The sequence below is a fragment of the Acipenser ruthenus genome, chromosome 6 (assembly GCF_902713425.1).
Source record: "Acipenser ruthenus chromosome 6, fAciRut3.2 maternal haplotype, whole genome shotgun sequence".
NCBI lineage: Eukaryota > Metazoa > Chordata > Actinopteri > Acipenseriformes > Acipenseridae > Acipenser > Acipenser ruthenus.
The window spans coordinates 32,337,137-32,357,883 of record NC_081194.1 but is presented as its reverse complement, the minus strand read 5'-3'; the positions used below and the strand labels follow the sequence as shown (position 1 = coordinate 32,357,883).

The 20,747-nt window shown below is 40.4% G+C and overlaps 1 protein-coding gene across 1 annotated transcript in view; it reads right to left on the bottom strand.

Moving 5' to 3' along the window:
• LOC117410648 (protein stum homolog) overlaps window positions 1-2,534 on the bottom strand; it is a 34,416-nt gene extending 31,882 nt beyond the window's left edge. Inside the window, exon 1 of the mRNA XM_034017357.3 lies at window positions 2,240-2,534. Within this exon, the coding sequence (XP_033873248.2) occupies window positions 2,240-2,408 (169 nt within the window). The 5' untranslated portion in view covers window positions 2,409-2,534. The remainder of the gene's footprint in view (window positions 1-2,239) is intronic.
• Window positions 2,535-20,747: the final 18,213 nt, after the last annotated feature.

Below are 20,747 nucleotides of genomic sequence, written 5' to 3'. Positions count from 1 at the left end.
TTCAGATGCATTAAACACATCAGATCACAAATGTATTATGTAATACAGTACTGTAAATGTGAGGGGGTGGTATAATGATTGGGCACTCTGGATAATAATAAAAAAATGGATTCACATGGAGGACTGCTTCTGATGGGGAACAGATATAATAAGGTGCTCAGTTGAGAACCACACCCAACATATTCAATCCACTATCATCAAAGGGGGGACTAGACATCTAAAGATAGCAGGTGAATAACAAAAACAAATGCATGAGGTTTGAATATTACAAAATAAAGAAATATACAACTATGTCAAAACATACAACATTTTATTTGGTGTTTAATGCAGATGCCTTTTGAAGTAACATTAAGATGAACTGAGGTACATGCATCTCCAAAAGCCACCAAAAGGTACTAGCCCTTTTCTAGAAATGGCTATACAAATAAAAGCTGCTATTACGATTATTTTTTATCTGCATTCTTGTCTTTTGAAATGGGTGCCAATAGCATTTGTGCCTATTGCCACATGGGTGTATATAAAATTTTTGCCTGCTGCAATGGGGGGGGGGGGGGGGGGGGGCAATAGCATCTGCCTTAATATAATTACTGTACCCTTAAAAAGCTGAAAGAAATATGTTTTTGTGCACTTTGTTGTTTGTTGTTGTTTTAAATACCATGTCTGCCTCGGGTTAACACAGATTTATGGTGTGAAATATATATATATATATATATATATTATCATGGACTGAGAAAACATGGTAACAACAGCTATTTTTGGAATGCTGTTTTGTAAATTGCCAGATAGTCTACTACAATACTGTGCTTTGTTTTGCAATACTTTTCACTCATTTTCTTTTCATAGTATAGGTGCAGTATGTACACTGTTTTAGACACACTGATGTTGCTGTTATTGTTCATTTATAATTAGGGCTTCTGATTTTCGGTGTTTTCTGCCTACTTTTCTACTCTCCTTTCAAAATTAAATTCATACCTGTTAAGCCTTTCCTGTATCTCAATCACAACCGAGAAACGTGTTAATAATAACATTTATTTCATTTATGGGGGGTTTCTATGAAACAACTAAATGGGCTTTTAAATTGAAGGTCGTACTTTTTCATTTCAAAGCAGAAGCGACTCCTCTTTGTTAATGCACATACAGTCCCCAGAACAACTGCAGTAAAGTGTACAACACAAAATATTTTTAATTATAGCTTTAATAAAGATTAGTCGCTTGTTAACATGTTGTGATCACGTTTGTACGTTCTGCTTGTTAATCAAAAATTAAGGCTTGGCCAATGTAAAAGCCAATGTATTTGTTTCACAGAAATAACCCGTAAGGAAATCAATTTTACTATTAACACGTTTCTCGGTTGTGATTGAGATACAGGAAAGGCTTAACAGGTATCAATTTAATTCTTAAAGGATAGTAGAAAAACCAGAAGCGATATTTATAATTCACCGATGTTCATAACGCAACTACAATGTAGTATATAACAACTACCTCTAAGATTAGATAATTACATCTGATATGGCATACTGTACTGTATTTGGTTAGAAAACATTTAGAACTCAAATTTAAATGAGAACTGTAGAGGTCACCGTTTTTTTTTTTAAATCACTCAGGGGTAAACTGTTTCCCATCGTATAACAAACACCTATCAGCATAATTCATATACTCTAATCCACAGAACGTTTGAACTCAGGAGCAGACAGCAGGCAACATACTACCAAGAGTACCACTGAGTCTACTCTACAAAAACGCTTCACAGGCAGTATAATCTGTGTACCGTACATTTAAACAAGTAAAAGGAAGAAAGTGCAATTTGCTTTACATTTCCTTGGAGGGGTACATGTAAATATAAGCATTTATTTCTTCTAGTTCATGTTTATGTTAGTAAAGAAGCAGACGCAGTTTAACCTACAAGTAACGTACACAAAATAAATAAACAAACAACCGGGATTTAATATTTTGCATACATAGACTTTATGCCATTTTAGTTTGATACTAAGTTACCGTATTGTGTGAAAATCAGTTTGTCTTCTAAAGAGCGAAAGTGACTGGGTGTAGCTCTTCATTTTGGTAGCTCTAGACTGGAAATGTTTTTAGTTTTCATCCAGTGATGGAACACTACCATTTGGATGTGCATGTAAGTAGACTGGAAGTTTTATCTTTTTTTCTTTTCTAAACAGTAATAATACAAAAAAAAAAAAAAAAAAAAAAAATTAAATGAATACCAAGGTAACTAAAGCAAACTTACCCAGCCCTGGTACAAAGGTATTGAGAAACAAGCAGATGACAGCTACAGGGAAAGGCATATAGGGTATAGCGGCTCTCAGGGGTCCCTTCTTTTCCCTTACTTGGATCACAACTCCACTAGTAGAGGAAGCTAGTCCCTTTTCATTCATTTCGGTGTCTTTCTGGTCCATTTTTTAAAATAAATTGTTGTTACGTCGTGCTTTTCTTGAGCCGTAAAATATTCCCAACTACAACTGTATGAAGTGGATTCTGTTTCTCTCGCACTCTCTCTGTCTACCACCACTTGAACAGATTGGGTGGGGGGCGACTGACAGGGGACTACATTTTTGCATGATACATTTAAAGTGACAGTGTACCATTGCGATATCACCAGATGTAACAAAATAACGGTAGTCCTCCTTGGCTATTATGAATAGGCTATTTGTGGTACGGTACCTTTCAAATTGATGGAAGAATATTATTTATGGAATAGTGTATTACAACATTGTAGTACATTAACAAGTTATTGTATCCATAATACAAACTGGACTGTTTATATTTGTAATTGTATTTTCCTGGATTGCCCTTGACTGAAGAACATTTTGGGGCATACAGGAAAAAAAAACAAAAAAACTTATGACCGAGGGATGTAAGCAAATGTAAGCAATAGGAAAAGGCCCTTTCTATTTACACCACTACTGTGTGTAAATAGTGATTAAATATACATTGCTTATACCACTGCTGTTCAAATAATAAGAAATGGTCCATAGTAATTGGGTAAATATTGTATTACTATCCCTGTCCCCAATCCTAACCTTATTCCTGGGAAACCAATAAATTCTAACCATAACCACAACCCTCCTAACCTAATCATTATTTACAGATATTACTACAAACACCAAGGTATTTATATAGCTATGGCCAACATTTTTGTATCACGTAGAATTTTAGGATTGAGACATAATAAAAATATATATATAACCATAATTTATATATATATATATATATATATATATATATATATATATATATATATATATATATATTGTATATAAAATTTAGTAGTCGCCAATTATTTTCTCCCAATTCAGAATATCCAATTATCATTTTTAAGCTCAGCTCACTGCTACCACCCCTGCGTTGACTCGGGAGCGGCAAAGACGAACACAAGCTGTCTTTCGAAGCATGTGCCGTCAGCTGACTGCTTCTTTTCACACTGCAGCCTCACCATGCAGTCACCTCGGAGCTACAGCGTCGGAGGACAACGCAGCTCCGGGCAGCTTACAGGCAAGCCCGCAGGTGCTCACCCAGACTACAGGGGTCGCTCCCGTCTACGGTCAGCAGTAGAATAGCCTGGATTTGAACTGAGGACCTCCAGGCTATAGGGCGCATTCTGCACTCCACGCGGAGTGCCTTTACCGGATGTGCCACTCGGGAGCCCCCATAATTTAGATCCTTTACATCGTAATCAAATAAGCTACATTGGTATCAAATGGTATTGCAAATGTCTACCGGAAGCCATAGTAGTAAAGTATTTCATGTTAGATTTTAAAATGCCATTTTTCAATTTATGTCAGTTTTTTGTTAAGTTTATGGGAAAACTACAAAGCTTTATGTAATTCAATATGTTAACATAACATTATTCAGCAGGTTTAATTGGACTTAATGAAGCCAAATTTGTTCATTTTATAAGGTGATGCAAAAATGTTGGTAATAGCTGTTGACTGATTAATAGTGATGTGTAAATAAAAGACAAAGTGATCCATTTTAACTGCAGTGGTGTAAATAGATTTTTGTTATCAAACATCCATGCTGTTTTAGCTATTTTTAAGGTGGACATCAACAAAATTAATAATGCCTTTGATTATAGATTTAAACAAACAAACAAACAAACAAACAAACAAACAAACAATAAACAGTCCAGGCAAACATCCCTTTACAGTTTGGTTCAATTGGTGTGTATAGGATTTCCAGATCATTTATTATTATTGCTACAAGATGGAGACAGTCACAATAATCACCCACATGCTTGTATATTGCCTGATAGAAACCTTACCTCTGTATTATTGTTACTATTATTATTTATTTCTTAGCAGACGCCCTTCCCCAGGGTGACTTACAGTTGTATACCAAAAATACATATCAAGAATTACAGTGCAATTAAGAGAAAGATACAAAATACAATGACTTCAGTCCTAATAAGAGCAAATACAGAACACAGTACGATTTGATATCGGGGCAGTTCAAGAGCAGATAACAGTGTTGATAGTTACATCAGGGTTAGATACGAGTGCAGGTGAAATACAAAATACTACAGATTGGGTTAAGTGCAGGATTAAATACAGTAAAATAGGGAGCAGATAAGTGCAAGTTCAAGTGCATTGTAAAGTGCAAGTGTATCCAATAATTATTTATGTGGTTGACATTAAAATGTAACATGTTCAATTTAGGAATGTTTGGAACACAAGGCATTGAGTACTGAGTGAAGTATATTGGACACTTTTGTCTACAACAGATATCAATTTTGTTATGTGGAGTTAAATGATGGAAACACTGGTCACTAAAGGGTTAATATCTCACTGTCCTGGATATTTTGGTACTGTTGTCATTTTAAAATGGCTTCATTCATTCATTCATTAATATATTGATGTCCCCACTAGAGGGAGCAGGCAGCTCAAGGGGTAACACAAATCACTGAAACAACACATGAAACAGGGGGGAAAAAAGTTTATTATTGAAAGAGTTTATTTAACATTCAGCATTACGGTTTCACATTACAGTATTAGGTACAGCCTGTCAACCATTTTAGGTGCAGGACAGAAAGATTAGAACATGATTTATGAGGTCTGCTGCAGCTGAACATTTAACGAAACACAGCCAGGTCTACAAAACAACTGGGGGTGAAATGCAATGAGCTTTGGTGGGACATTCGAGTGCAGATTAACTACTCTTATGATTGCTATTTAACTGGGCATTATATGACATTTGCGTCATTCTGATTCAGTTCATATATATATTTAAATAGCTGTACAAATAATGATACAAACTATGTCTTAAGAACTATGGATCCAGGGCAACTAATGCCCAAGAATAAAGAAAGAAATTGGCACAAGTGTGTTGGTTCGTGGAAAGGCCCAACAATATTCTATGCCTATCCTCTAAGCATCTGATTTGCCTATGCAGTATACCTGTAGCTGATGCTGGGTAGAACCTATGAAACTAAAACTTATTTGATACACAGCAGATGTCATGGGAAAATCAATGCTGACTGTGGTCATCCCAAGTAATACATTTGGACAAACCTCAAACTTTGATTTTATAACCACTTCTGTTCCTTTAACAACTCATAGTCATAGGCAATTGTAAACCAACACAATTGGGCAGGTGTTTCTGTATAAAATTACTGAGCATGTATTCATAACAAATACATGCAAGCAGCACCAGTACCAATGGCACCTCTGCAAGCTGTATACACAGAATTCCCACATGCACCTTATTAAAGGAAAGTGTTAAACTTACACAAAGAAAAGCAAGTACTGTTCTTTTAAATATTATTCAAGTAGGGCAGTTCAAAATACTTGCCAGGTCAGAAGCATTGGTTTAAAAAAAAAAAAAAAAAAAAGAACTTCATTTTGAAGCAGGTGCAAATAAATGCAAATGTAATTGCTGCTACTGCAACCAATTGTTGTCATTGTCATTTCTTACTAGTTTTAAAATGTTTATATTTTTTGCTTTAAACACTGGGGCAAGTTTTGCACTTACTTCGGATCAGGCTCATTATATCTTTAACAAGAGACAGTGTACGGAAGCTCTTTGTGCCACAAAGAAAAAAACAATGTATTGTGTTATTATGAGATAATTTTGTATTATTTCACTGCAAATATATTTAAAATGAAAAATAAATACAAATAACAAAAAAAGAACTAACTTTCAAAATAAAATAAATGTGTATAGATTGTACTATACAAAGGTCTGTGTCGAATGAGCTCTTGGGTAGAACTGACTGCTGGTGGAAATCAGCCCTCTTTATACCTGCTTAGCCCTGCCCACTTTTACAAGTGCAGCTTATTAACTTTAATGAGTTTGTTACCTTAAAGGTAAAGCACCCTAAAGTATAACAGGGAGGCAATATACAGGAAATAACAATACACACAACAAACAACAATTAAGAAACAAATTCAGTTAACTGAATATAAAAACAACCGTGAAATAGTTACTGACTTAAACTATACACAGTGACTGTATATAAAAATATAATGCCGGCAAGCATTGTAGCGCTCTTCCCAAGGGTGGGTTTTCATGATGCAGCATAAACAAAGACATACAATGACCAACAACACAGAACGAACAAGAAGAAGAACAAATGCTTGAAAAAGTTTTACAAAAACAAATGTCTTTTATTTATCTCTGTCCTCTGGGACAGCAACTAGTGACGATGAGGACGGTGATAGCTGTGTTACTGGAATGCCGGTTTCCTGAAATTCCTTTATCAGGTCTGATTTTAAACAAAGAAAAGTTATAGGCTGCAGTCGCTGCATAAAAAACAATGACAATAACAAAGACAAAATAAATAAATTATATGAATAAAATGTAAAAATTGTAACAGTAAATACTAATATAGGGAAATAAATAATAGTGAAAAAAGATAAATAAATACAATACAAAAATTAAAGATGAGTTTTAAAGATTACATTTTGAGTTTTAAAAGACAACATTTCAAGTTTTTATTTTTTTTCTTGCATGGCCCCGTACTATTCAATCTCTTCATGTTGCTTTAAAATGGGTTGTGTGGTCGTATTTAATGATAAACTAGTATAAAATATTTATTGTCTTGTCTAGACACTCAGATGGGGACTGGCTAAAACCCAGAACGGCGGAACTCAGAATAACAAAATCATGTCTTCATATTTTCTTTTTATATTATGAATCCTTTAAAAAAGGATTTTTTTAAAATATAAATTTAGTCACCAATGTTTTTTTACCCTGGTTTTCTCACCAATTTGGAATACCCATTGTTATTTGTATCCCAGTTCACTGCTGCAACCCCCTGGCGACTCGGGGAAACGTAGGCTGGAACACGCGTCCTCCAAAACATGGTCCTGCCAATCCGTCATTTTTCACACTGTGAGGCCACCAGACCTATAGTGCCGGAGGACAACACAGATCTGATGGCTCCACTGCAGAACTGCAGGCGCCCTAAAAATGTTTTTACACATCAAAATGTGCCAGAAGACTATCTAAATTGCACAAAATTCAGAGGCTTTTGACCCAAACTAACTGTTCCTGTGACAAAGACAGAATGATTCTTGGTGATAAATCTCCCTCCTGACATGTGAGGGTGCTGTGTAAATGGAACAGAGTGCCCTGGCCAGACAATTAATTCCCAGGGTTAGACAGAAGTCGGTCATCTAGAAAGGGGGCAGAGCTATGGTATACTAAATCATTGACCCGGAAGGGAAACGATGTGGCAGCCGTGGATTGGAGGAGCGGTTGCACTATTTAACCAAGGGGTCATGATTGACGGTACAAAAGGGGATGTAGCGAAGTGATCTGTTCCTTTGTAAAGCTGAACCGGAAGTAAACCGTGTAACATGACCATTGACGGGGTGCTAACAGAGTTTTGTTCTAAAATGAGAAACTTGGGGGTCATTTTTGACCCTAGTTTAACTTTTGAGCCGCATGTTTGGAATATTACCAAGTTGTCCTTTTTCCATCTAAAGAACATTGCTCGGCTGCACCCTGTCTTGTTGCTGTCTGCTGCAGAAAAGCTTGTACATCCGTTTGTATCCTCTAGGCTTTATTGTAATGCCTTACTTACTGGGGTGTCAAAGAATATCCTTCAAAAGCTCCAGTATGTTCAGAATTCTGCAGCTAGGGTGCTGACGAGGTCTCGCTCTGGTGGTCACATAACCCCCATACTGAAATCATTACACTGGTTACCGGTCAAATACCGCATTGACTACAAAGTACTGCTGTTGACTTTTAAAGCCAATAGGGGTATCTCTCCCTCTTACATTTCTGAGTTAGTTACCACCTACACTCCTAGTCGTGCTTTGCGGTCCTCCGATGCCGGCCTTATGGTTGTCCCCCTGACTAAACTGCGTACAGTGTGTGACAGGGCTTTTTCCTCCTATGCTCCTAGGCTGTGGAACACACTTCCTTCTGAGATCAGCGATTCTGAGTCTGTTTTTAAATCCTGCCTCAAAACTTTATTTAAATTGGCATTCTTATGACTTTTATTGTCATTGCATTTTTAATTCTAACTGTTTTAACATATTGTGTGTATGTTTGTTTTATTTGTTTCTGTTTTTCACTTTTGTTAAGCGCTTTGCAATATTTATTTATGAAAGGCGCTATATAAAATAAAGATTATTACTATTATATTAATATTATTATTTAATATTATTATTATCGTGTTTGTTTAATTAATAGAGAATAAACACAAACTAAACTAACAACTACCTAGCCTATATTTAACTAATAATTTTTGTAGATTCTGTTTCAGACACTGTCCTAAGCCAGTGGTGCAAAAACTTTAATGAGTAAAACATCAGCCCTCTCACACACATCAGCGTACATCTGCAAAAAAAATAATTGTTTCCTTTCATTTAGAAATAAAATAGTAGAAAATAAAATGGCAGCGTTACAAATTACAGCAATTGCTTTTACTCTAATGTGATATAGACTGAGGCCCTGTTTTAACACAATTTAAATACTCCTGACACTGTAGAATATACAGTGCCTATAGAAAGTCTACACCCCCTTGAACTTTTTTCACATTTTATTGTGTCAGTGCCTCAGAGTTTCATGCATTTAAATTATCTACACACCATACTCCACACCGTTAAGGGGAAAAAAGTTTTTATTGAGGAAAAAATTATATATTAAAAATACAAAACTGAAAGATCATAATTGGATAAGTATCCACCCCCCTGAGTTAATACTTGGTGGAAGCACCTTTGGCAGCAATTACAGCTGTGAGTCTGTTGGGATAGGTCTCTACCAACTTTGCACACCTAGATATGACAATATTTGACCATTCTTTACAAAACTGTTCAAGCTCTGTCAAGTTCCTTGGGGAGCGTTGATGGACAGCAATCTTCAAGTCATGCCACAAATTTGCGATTAGATTTAGGTCGGGGCTCTGACTGGGCCACTCAAGGACATTTACCTTTTTGTTCCTTAGCCACTCCAGTGTAGCTTTGGCTGTGTGCTTTGGGTCGTTATCATGCTGAAAGGTGAACTTCCGTCTCAGTTTCAGCTTTCTTGCAGAGGGCAGCAGGTTTTCCTCAAGGACTTCTCTGCACTTTGCTCCATTCATTTTCCCTTCTATCCTGACAAGTGCCCCAGTCCCTGCCGATGAGAAACATCGCCATAACATGATGCTGCCACCACCATGCTTCACAGTAGGGATGGTGTTCTTTGGGTAATGTGCTGTGTTGGGTTTGCGCCAAACATAACGCTTTGCATTTAGGCCAAAAAGTTCAATTTTAGTTTCGTCAGACCACAAAACTTTTTGCCTCTCCTGAGTGTTTTTTTGCATACTTCAAACGGGATTCAAGGTGGGCTTTCTTGAGTAATGGCTTCCTTCTTGCCACCCTACCATACAGGCCAGATTTGTGGAGTGCTTGGGATATTGTTGTCACACTTTGACCAGTCTTGGCTATAAAAGCCTGTAGCTCTTGCAAAGTTGCCATTGGCCTCTTGGTAGCCTCTCTGATCAGTCTCCTTCTTGCTCGGTTATCCAGTTTGGAGGGACGGCCTGATCTAGGCAGGGTCTTGGTGGTGCCATACACCTTCACTTCTTAATAATCATCTTGACCGTGCTCCAAGGGATATTCAAGGCCTTTGATATTTTTTTATACCCATCCCCTGATCTGTGCCTTTCAACAACTTTGTCCCGGAGTTCTTTTGAAAGTGCCTTGGTGCTCATGGTTGAGTCTTTGCTTTGAAATGCACTACCCAGCAGAAGGAACCTACAGGAACTGCTGAATGTATCCTGAAAGCATGTGAATCACTACAATTTAACACAGGTGGAGGCCACTTAACTTGGTGTGTGATTTTGAAGGTGATTGGTTACACCTGAGCTAATTTAGGATTGCTATTACAAGGGGGGGTGGACACTTATCCAACCAAGCTATTTCAGTTTTTATTTTTAATTAATTTTCTACAAATTTCTAGAATATTTTTTTCACTTGGAAGTTGTGGGTTAGGATGTGTAGATAAATGAAAAAAAAACTATTGTAATGCATTTTAATTCCAGGCTATAAGGCAACAAAAGGTGAAAATTTTGAAAGGGGGTGTAGGGGGTGTAGACATTCCAACTGCGGTCTGAAAGGAACCAGAGGCTAAGTAGTGCAGAGAACAGCACTTTCACATGTGCAGGGATAGACAGTGGTCCCTAGATTGACACTGGGGTCTAGCTCACCCCTCAATTGAGCTATTAGGTCTAGGACGACCTGCATAGTGAGACGATAACACTTTAGCACCACACCCTCCGAAGGGTCTTTTTCATCTTGCCCTTCTCGTCTTGCCCTCCTCTCTCCCTGACAAGAGCCAAGTGTCATCGCATCAGGAAGTGTACTACAGCAGCCATCCTGAAGGGTCAGCAATTGCCTAAGTGCAAGGCAAAATCCTTACATCACATTATAATATTTGCACCTGCTTAGTATCCAGATCCTGCCCAATTCCATGTTCTTATCTTCATTTGAATATATTTCAATATATATTTAATGGATTAATGATGGCAAAGTGCAAATTTGTTAGTGGGTGCAGAATGCCTGGTGAACACCATTCTTTACATACGCCACATTTTTAGCATTATGGGGTTTTTTTCACCAGCAAATCACTTTGCACGTATCCTTACATCTACCCCTAAATGTTAATTTGTTGAGGGGGGTCAATTATTTTCCTTTAACTTTTTGTAGCTATGTGACGGGGTACCCCCTGCCCCTGAATGTATAATAATCTTTAATCTTTATTTTTATATAGCGCCTTTCATAGTGGACCACCATCACAAAGCGCTTTACAAGATACAAGACTAGGGTGTGTGAACTATGCATCAGTTGCAGAGTCATTTACAACAACGCCTCACCCGAAAGACGGAGCACAAGGAGGTTAAGTGATGTATGTGGTTTATTTGTGTTTAGTTTGGGTTATGTAGCACAGGTGATGTAAAATGTATGTGTGTATGTGGGCACGGGAAGTCACAATTAGTTTACGTGCAGACTTTACCGGGGCCAGATTGAATGATAAGCAATTGAGTCCCGGCACAGCTGTATTTAAAGAGTCGCAGATCTTGCACTCAGGGTTTGGGGTTCAGTGTGGAGAGAACAGGAGAGAGAGAGTCGGGAGAAATAAATCATAAAATATAAAACAATTGCTAATCATGCTGAAAGGAGCAGCATGATATTTGTTTTGGGGTTTGGTATGTGGGTTTTGTTTGTCTGTTTCATTTGGCCATCGTGCCTTTTATTTTGAGTGTTTTGTTGTTAAACCTTTTTGTTTATTTATTAAATCTGCGCACCAGCGCATTCAACCACAATACTGTGTCTCTGCATTTCCTGGTCTGACGTCACCCGCAAGCCATCTCTGTTAAAAGCTATCTAAAAATACACCTCTAATATGATATTTATGTACTAGTATGTGAGAAATATTTCGATAGTTTTGAATCAGACAGCTTGAATACTCCTGTATATCAGGGGCCTATTGCACAAAAGTGGTTTAAAGAGTTATCCTGATAACTTCCAGGTTTAATTGTGAAAGTCAGGCTTAGTCTATTGCACAAAACAAGATAATAATAACTTAAATCCATGGTAATTTTATCCTGATTAAACTAACCTGCTTCAGAGCAGGTTAACAAAGATTAATCCTGACTTTTAAAACTGAAAAAAGGTGTCACCTTTTATATCGAGAGTGGTAGATGTTGGTGTGTGGCAATGTGCCCCGCCCCTGTGTACATGTGTGTGATAAGTGTTGTATGTTGCGTGTGTTAATGTTGGTGTATAGATTGGTACACGGGATATAAACGGGTCTGTGTTTCACGTGTGATTTAAAGGTAGATTTGTATTTAGGCACGAGGAGGGCACAAATCACTTCACGTGCTGGTTAAATGTAATATGTGAGCACGGGGTTGCACAGAATTAATTCACGTGCTGGGATTCAAGTGAATAATTAATTAGTAATTGAATCCCAGCACAATAGTATATATAGACGCACATTTCTTGCAGTCGGGGTTGGGTGTTCGAGAGTGGAGAACGGGTGAGAGAGAAGGAGAACAAGTAAAGGAAAATAATAATCTATAAGTGTTTGTACTCACCGTGTTTGTTTGTCTCTCCGTGCACCGTTTGTTAAGTGTTTAGTACGTTTTGTTTGTCTATTTATTTTGGCGCAAGTGCCGTGTCCAGTGTTTTTGTCTGTTGAAACCTTTTATTTTCTGTTCTGGTATTAAATGCTGAGCGTAAGCATTCGCTCAGCTTCACCAAACCCCAAATCTCTGTCTATTTATTTCCTGCATCTGGTCTGACGCCACCCACTCCGGCCGTCTTTGTGACATGGTGCTATAATTATAAGAAGGGCTTTTTATCAGTGATCGCCAGGATCCGATTAATAATACAGACTCCACCCTGTACGAGCGATACTCCTTCTCTAGGGATGGTATCTTGTATCTGGCGGATCTCCGAAGACTCTCCCTTGAGCAACCAACCCGACGGAGCAGAGCCCTTACTCATATACAGGTACTCTGCATAGGTCTAAGATTTATGGCCTGTGGAACATTTTTGTATACAGTCGACGATACCGTAAATCTTAATAAGGCAACGATATGCAGTGCTATAAGGAAAGTGTACCTTGCACTGAAGAAGTTGCTGCCAGTTTGTGAAAAATTATTTAACGTTATCATACGTTGAAACTAAAATTTGTTGCTTGGAAGCAGTAAAAAAAAGTCACCCCTTTCGTTTTTTCAGATGACCATTAATAAAAATTACCATGACAACACACTCAAACAGTTGGTTCCACTCGCATAGATAGAAACATTAACCCGGCTTGAGTTAGCAAGATTAATTTAAACTCAGTCTACGGTCTTGCAACAGAGTTAGCCTGCTAAGTTATATCCTGTTAACTCTTTTTTTAAACCACTTTTGTGCAATAGGCCCCAGGAGTATATCTTTCTTTAAATCCTCCCCAGATTTCCGAAGTGGTACAGTTCAAACACTGACTCAGTGCAGTATACAGAAATATCGGCCAACCAGTATATAAACCAGAGTGGGCCAACCAGCATATAACACAATAAGTGCAATCAAAAGGTTTTTGGATGATTGTGGGAGTATATTTCTCTCTGTTACATCAATGTAGCTGTTCTTGCACCCTTGAATCCCTTTCTATTTTTAAATTTTAATTTTAAGTCGTTTAAAGGCAAAACCATAATATAACATGGAATAATGAAAGGGGGGGGGGGGGGCGGTAATGTGTGGTATTGTGTAAAATGTTCTGCGATTGTCATGGAAAATGCTTGAATGCTTTATCTGTGGTACTTACACTACCGCTCTAAATGTTTTTCAAGGTAAAGGGTAGTATTGTAATTATTTATGGAGGTTATTTTACAATAATAATTTTATTATTAAAATAAATTTTACAGGCACGCCAAGGTCTACAGGTAACCAGGGTCTGAGGCAGATAGGCAATCTGTGCACCAGCTAACTGAAGAGCCTCAACAAAAGAGCCGGGAGTCTAGCTGTGGGAGTCCAGCGAGAGGAGGCCTGCGCCGAGACGCTGTTGGAATAGATCCAAACCTAACAGCGCTCTGGAAGATGCCATCTACTAGTCAGGTCTGTACCCTCCACCCCACCGCTCCCACCGTGCCTATTTGTCTCGCCTGTCCTGCTATGACTGTCTCTCACATCCCTGTTCTATCCTCTAGCTCTCGCCCTCTGCCCTCTCTCCGCCGCTGCTCCTCCAACCCCTCTAACCTCATCCCTCTGCCTCTCCCCCCCCTCCCGCACACTCTCTGGTGCACTCTGGAACTGTCACTCTTCTGTTAACAAAGCTGATTTCATCTCTGCCTTTGCCTCCCACCTCTCTCTCTCGATTTCCTTGCTCTCACTGAAACCTGGCTGTCCCCTGATACTGTAACTCCTGCCGCTGTGTCCTTTCTCTACGTCCTGTCCCATACCCCGCGTCTCACTGGATGGGGAGGTGGGACTGGTCATCTCCTCTCTCCCTCCTTACTTTTTTCTGTCCCCTCTGACCTCTCCTCACTCTCTGTTAACACCTTTGAATTTCATGCTGTCCAACTAACCTCTCCCTGTCAACTCCTGCTAATTGTACTGTACCGCCCCCCTGGACCTCTCGCTCACTTTCTCGATGAACTCGACTATCTACTCTCCTCCCTCCCCTCTGTCTACCCCAACTGTCCTGTTAGGTGACTTCAATATCCCTCTCTCAAACCCCAGCCACTCTGCCGGATTCCTTCCTCTCCTTCACTCCTTCGACTTCTGTCTCTCCCCATCCCCCCCTACCCACAAAGCTGGCCGTCAATTGGACCTCACCTTCTCTAGGGCCTGCTGCCCTCCACACTCTCTGTCACCCCCTGGACTTCTCTGATCACTATTTCATCTCTTTTTCTCTGTCTCTCCCCTCTCTCCTCTGCGCTCTGCTCAGGAAGAATCACACTGCGATCTGCTGAAAAGAAATGGAAGAGAACCAAACTCCCTGCTGCCCTAGACCTCTACCGCACTCTCCTCTCCTTCTCCCCTACTCTCTCCTCTGCTAAATGTATTTATTTCCAATCTGTAATCCAAGCCTCCACTAACAACCCACGTAAACTATTCTCTGCCTTCTCCTCCCTCCTAAACCTTCCCCTCCTCCTCCCTCCTCTATCTCCTCTGATGACTTTGCCTCTTTCTTCTCTTCTAAAATCTCAGATATCCGCAAACTCTTTAACACCTCTCCCTCCCCCGCACCCCCTCCTGCTCAAACCCCTACACCCACTGCATCCCCTACTAACTCACGCTCCTTCTCCACCTTCTCTCCCCTCTCAGACTCTGACCTCTCCTCCCTGCTCCAGGGTCACAAACCCACCACATGTGCCCTGGACCCCCTCCCCACTCACCTCTTTCAAGCTGCTGCTCCTGCTCTACTTCCCTTCATCTCCTCCCTTCTCAACACCTCTCTCCTTTCTGGTCTCTTTCCCTCTGCCTTCAAACAAGCCTCTATCACTCCCCTCCTCAAAAAACCTACTCTCGATCCCACCTCCCTCCAGAGCTACCGTCCTGTCTCCCTCCTACCCTTCCTCTCCAAAACCCTCGAGCGGGCTGTACACCGCCAGCTCTCTGCTTTCCTGTCCAACCACTCTCTGCTCGACCCTCTCCAATCTGGCTTCCGTTCTGCTCACTCCACTGAAACCGCCCTCCTGTCTGTCACCAACTCACTAAACTCTGCCTGAGCTGCCTCTCTCTCCTCTGTCCTAATTCTCCTCAACCTCTCTGCTGCCTTTGACACTGTCGATCACTCTATTCTACTATCCTCTCTCATTGACCTGGGAATCTTTGGCACTGCTCTGGCCTGGTTCTCCTCCAACCTCTCCAACCGCACTTACCAGGTAACCTGGCGTGGAGCAACCTCCACACCTCGCCCTCTCTCAACAGGAGTCCCCCAAGGGTCAGTCTTGGGTCCTCTCCTGTTCTCTCTCTACACCCACTCCCTGCCCCCCCTCATTGCATCCTATGGTTTTGCATACCATTTCTATGCTGATGATGCTCAGATTTTCCTCTCCTTCCCCACCTCTAACTCCACTATCCCCTCCCGTATCGCTACCTGTCTGTCTGCCATCTCTTCTTGGATGCACTCGCATCACCTCAAACTCAACCTCTCTAAATCTGACCTCCTGTTCTTTCCCTCCTCTCCCTCCTCTGATCTCTCTATCTCTGTTCCTCTGGAATCTACCACACTCTCTCCCTCCTCCTCAGCTAAGAACCTTGGAGTCACCCTGGACCTCTGCCTCTTATTCCCAGCACATCTCCACTCTGGCACGCACTTGCTGATTCTCCTGAGCAACATACGAAGAATCCGACCCTTCCTCACCAACTACGCCACCCAGCTCCTGGTCCAGGCCCTGGTACTCTCCCGCCTAGACTACTGCAACTCCCTCCTGGCGGCCTCCCTGCATCCGCCACCCGTCCGCTCCAGCTCATCCAGAACTCCGCTGCTCGCCTGGTGTTCTCTCTGCCTTGCTTCTACCACGCAACTCCACTGCTTCGCTCACTCCACTGGCTCCCGATCACTGCTTGCATCCAGTTCAAGACTCTTGTACTAGCCTACAGATGTCTTAACCAGACTGCACCCAGCTACCTCCAGACCCTCATCTCTCCCTACACCCCCACTCAACCTCTCTGCTCCTCCTGCACTAGAAGACTGGCTCTACCTCCTCTACGCTCCCCTGCCTCCAGAGCCCGCTCCTTCTCCACCCTCACCCCGCAGTGGTGGAATGACCTTCCTAAAGATGTCAGGACTGCCCAGTCCCTGACCACCTTCCGGCGCCTCCAAGACTCACCTCTTCAGACAGCACCTGTAGAACTCCTCTTTTTTTCCCTCTGGACACACATCACTCTTTTAAATGCGCTTTACTTGCTCTTATCTGCCCCCTATTTTACTGCACCTAATCCTGTACTTTAGAATACTGTAATCTGTCAAGTGTTATTTAATCTGTAGTATTTTGTATTTAATTATGTCCTGATGTAACTATCACCGACACTGTTATCTGCTCCGTTATTGAATCGTATTTTGTCGTACTTGCTAGAACCAAAGTCATTGTATTTATCTTGCTCTTAATTGTATTATTACTTGTACTGTGATTCTTGAAATGTATTTTTGTTCACGACTGTAAGTCGCCCTGGATAAGGGTGTCTGCTAAGAAATAAATAATAATTATAAAATAATATTTTATAATTTTACTGTTTAAAAAAACAGATTCACGGGGGCTCCCGAGTGACGCATCTGGTAAAGGCACTCCGAGTGGAGTGCAGGATGCGCCCTATAGCCTGGAGGTCGCCGGTTCGAATCCAGGCTATTCTATTGCCGACCGTAGACGGAAACGACCACTATAGTCTGGCTGGGCGCCTGCAGTGTCCTCCGACGCTGTAGCTCTGAGGTGGCTGCACAGTGAGTCTGCAGTGTGAAAAAAAGCGGTCAGCTGACGGCACACGCTTTGGAGGAGAGCGTGTGTTTGTCTTCGCCCTCCTGAGTCAGCGCAGGGGTGGTAGCGGTGAGCTGAGCCTAAAAATTGGATATGCCAAATTGGGAGAAAATAATAAAATAATTAGCGATTACTAAATTTAAAAAAAAAAAAAAACAGATTCACATTAATTTATTATTTTGAGAAATATAAAATGTAACTGTTGATGCTCAATAAATATTCATCAGTTTGACCCCACACCCTACAACTCTTCTGTATTATGTCACTTAGCAACAGCAGGCACAAGGACTGTGCAAAACTGGTAAATGTGTATGTTGTTTTTACCACTGAGTTTAAGAGGGAGACTATTTCAGCAGAATAATCAATTAAATTAATAGAAATTGGCAGCTGTATTTCTGTGTGAACTTACTGTGCAAGTATTCTAACCCCCTGTAAAATGATTAATTGTATTTTAAACAAACAATAAATACTGTATTTAATACAACTTACAATAGCTTTATTATAAACTACATTTATTTACCCTACAGAAATTGCACAGACACAATAAACGAAATTAATAGCCATTTTTTTCACCACTCAATGCAATTTAATAACAAGCCGTGTAATGCTAGAAAAGTAATGAGCAATACCACAGGTCAGTTGTTCTAACTCTGGCCCTCGAGATCTACTCCAGTCCAGGTATTTATTCCAACCAAGTACTACATTAGTTTCTTCATATAACTAGACCATGAGGGGCAGATTAAGGAACAGCTGTTGTAGATTACCAAAAAAAAGTGAGCATGATTTGCAAATACATCTAAGCTCCCAAATACATCTAAGATCCCTTCCCCACCTTGGACATCATTGAGAATGGAACCGTTGTTTTTTAGTGCAGTTTAAAAAAAAAAAAAAAAAAAGTATTTTGCATTTTAAGTGCATATATCAATATTGAGTTATTATTTAAATGTGAAGTTCAACTAATTGGTATCCCAACACATGTTCAAAACCCAGAAGTAAATTAATAAGGGGTTTAAATACTGGAGTGTTACCATTTTTAAAGGTTTTTATTGGTTAGAGTAATTATACTGACGGACAATCTGTGAGCACAGGGCTACGATGACCAGGTGTGCGAATTTAATCTTTCTGTTTTCAGATCTGGAGCTAAATGTTAAAAGAGACAGGACTTCTTCTCAGGCTTCTGAGCTAGCACGCATCCTGTCCGTCATTTATAGAGCAGGGCACAGAGCCAGATACTTCCTTTTGCAATCCCGTTTCAGTTACCCTCAACCCATGGAGCATCTTGGGCCTTGGTTCTGTGAAAAAGCACACAGCAGTGCCTTTTTAGATTGGAACACTGTGGTCCAACACTGGAGTCTTTCTCAAAACCTTGGGCAGCAGTGTGGAGTAGTGGTTAGGGCTCTGGACTCTTGACCGGAGGGTTGTGGGTTCTATCCCCGGTGGGGACACTGCTGCTGTATCCTTGAGCAAGGTACTTTACCTACATTACTCCAGTAAAAACCCAACTGTAAAATGGGTAATTGTACGTAAAAACAATGTGATATCTTGTAACAATTGTAAGTTGCCCTGGATAAGGGCGTCTGCTAATAAATAAATAATTATAATTTCTCTTCATCTCAGTTAACTCCTTGCAAAATTAAACAGCAGGGGCATGCTGAAAGGTATTGCCCATTATAGTCAACAGATCTTAAAAGCAATTCAATTGCAGGATTATGATTTTCAAAATTTGAAGCAATTAGTCTGGCTTTGACAAACCCCCTGTCAACAGTACTAAAATACAATGTTATTATTTGCCGCTGGGGATGTAGATCCCTGCTGGAGGGTATAGTGGGTTGCATATCTTTATCTGTCAAAGCTAAAGTATGTCAAGGCTGTCAATCTGTCTGTCTGAATGCCTGTCTGTCACACTTACATTTTTACATTTATCTACTAAACTGCTTATCTAATTACATATAAAAAATAAATAAATAAAATCGTGTTAGGGTTAGGGTTAGGTTGTTCCTAGATGTACATAAGAGTCCCAATAAGGTATAGTCCTTTCAGAAGGAAACAGGTGTCAGGGCAAGGATTATGTACTGTAACTAGTATGATAGTTACAGTACATGACCAGTAGTGGGTGGAGTTCAGCGTGGGAATCCCTATAGCATTAGCAGGCCCAACAGAACAGAATTCAGAGAGAGAGAGAGAGAGAGAGAGACTGAGAGAGTGGAGGCTGTAGCATGACTAAGCATTAATCCTTGTCTTTGTGAAAGCTATGGAAAGCCAGAGAAAAGTAGCTTAGTGGGGTTTGTTCAAATGCTGTTGAAATTGTCTAGTTGATGAGCATGCATTTAAATTTCTGCTGAAACCCTTAATTCCAGTACCGACAACTGTATATGCCCTTGGAACACACTAGAATATCACCTTTTTGTTCCTTAGCCACTCCAGTGTAGCTTTGGCTGTGTGCTTTGGGTCGTTGTCATGCTGAAAGGTGAAGGTCCCAGTTTCAGCTTTCTTGCAGAGGGCAGCATTTTTTCCTCAAGGACTTCTCTGTACTTTGCGCCATTCATTTTGCCTTCTATCCTGACAAGTGCCCCAGTCCCTGCCGATGAGAAACATACCCATAACATGATGCTGTCACCACCATGCTTCACAGTAGGGATGGTGTTCTTTGGGTGATGCGTTGTGTTGGGTTTGCGCCAAACATAATGCTTTGCATTTAGGCCAAAAAGTTCAATTTTTTGCCACATGGCTACAGAATCTTTTGCATTTTTTTGCATACTTCAAACGGGATTCAAGGTGGGCTTTCTTGAGTAATGACTTCCTTCTTGCCACCCTACCATACAGGCCAGATTTGTCACACGCACACTTTGACCAGTCTTGGCCATAAAAGCCTGTAGCTCTTGCAAAGTTGCCATTGGCCTATTTGTAGCCTCTCTGATAAGTCTCCTTCTTCCTCGGTCATCCAGTTTGGAGGGACGGCCTGATCTAGGCAGGGTCTTGGTGGTGCCATATACCTTCCACTTCTTAATAATCGTCTTGACCGTGCTCTAAGGGATATTAAGGCCTTTGATATTTTTTTATACCCATCCCCTGATCTGTGCCTTTCAACAACTTTGTCCCGGAGTTCTTTTGAAAACGCCTTGGTGCTCATGGTTGAGTCTTTGCTTTGAAATGCACTACCCAGCAGAGGGAACCTACAGGAACTGCTGAATGTATTCTGAAATCATGTGAATCACTACAATTTAACACAGGTAGAGGCCACTTAACTTGGTGGGTTTCACCTGAGCTAATTTAGGATTGCTATTACAAGGTGGGTGGACACTTATCCAACCAAGTTATTTCAGTTTTTATTTTTAATTAA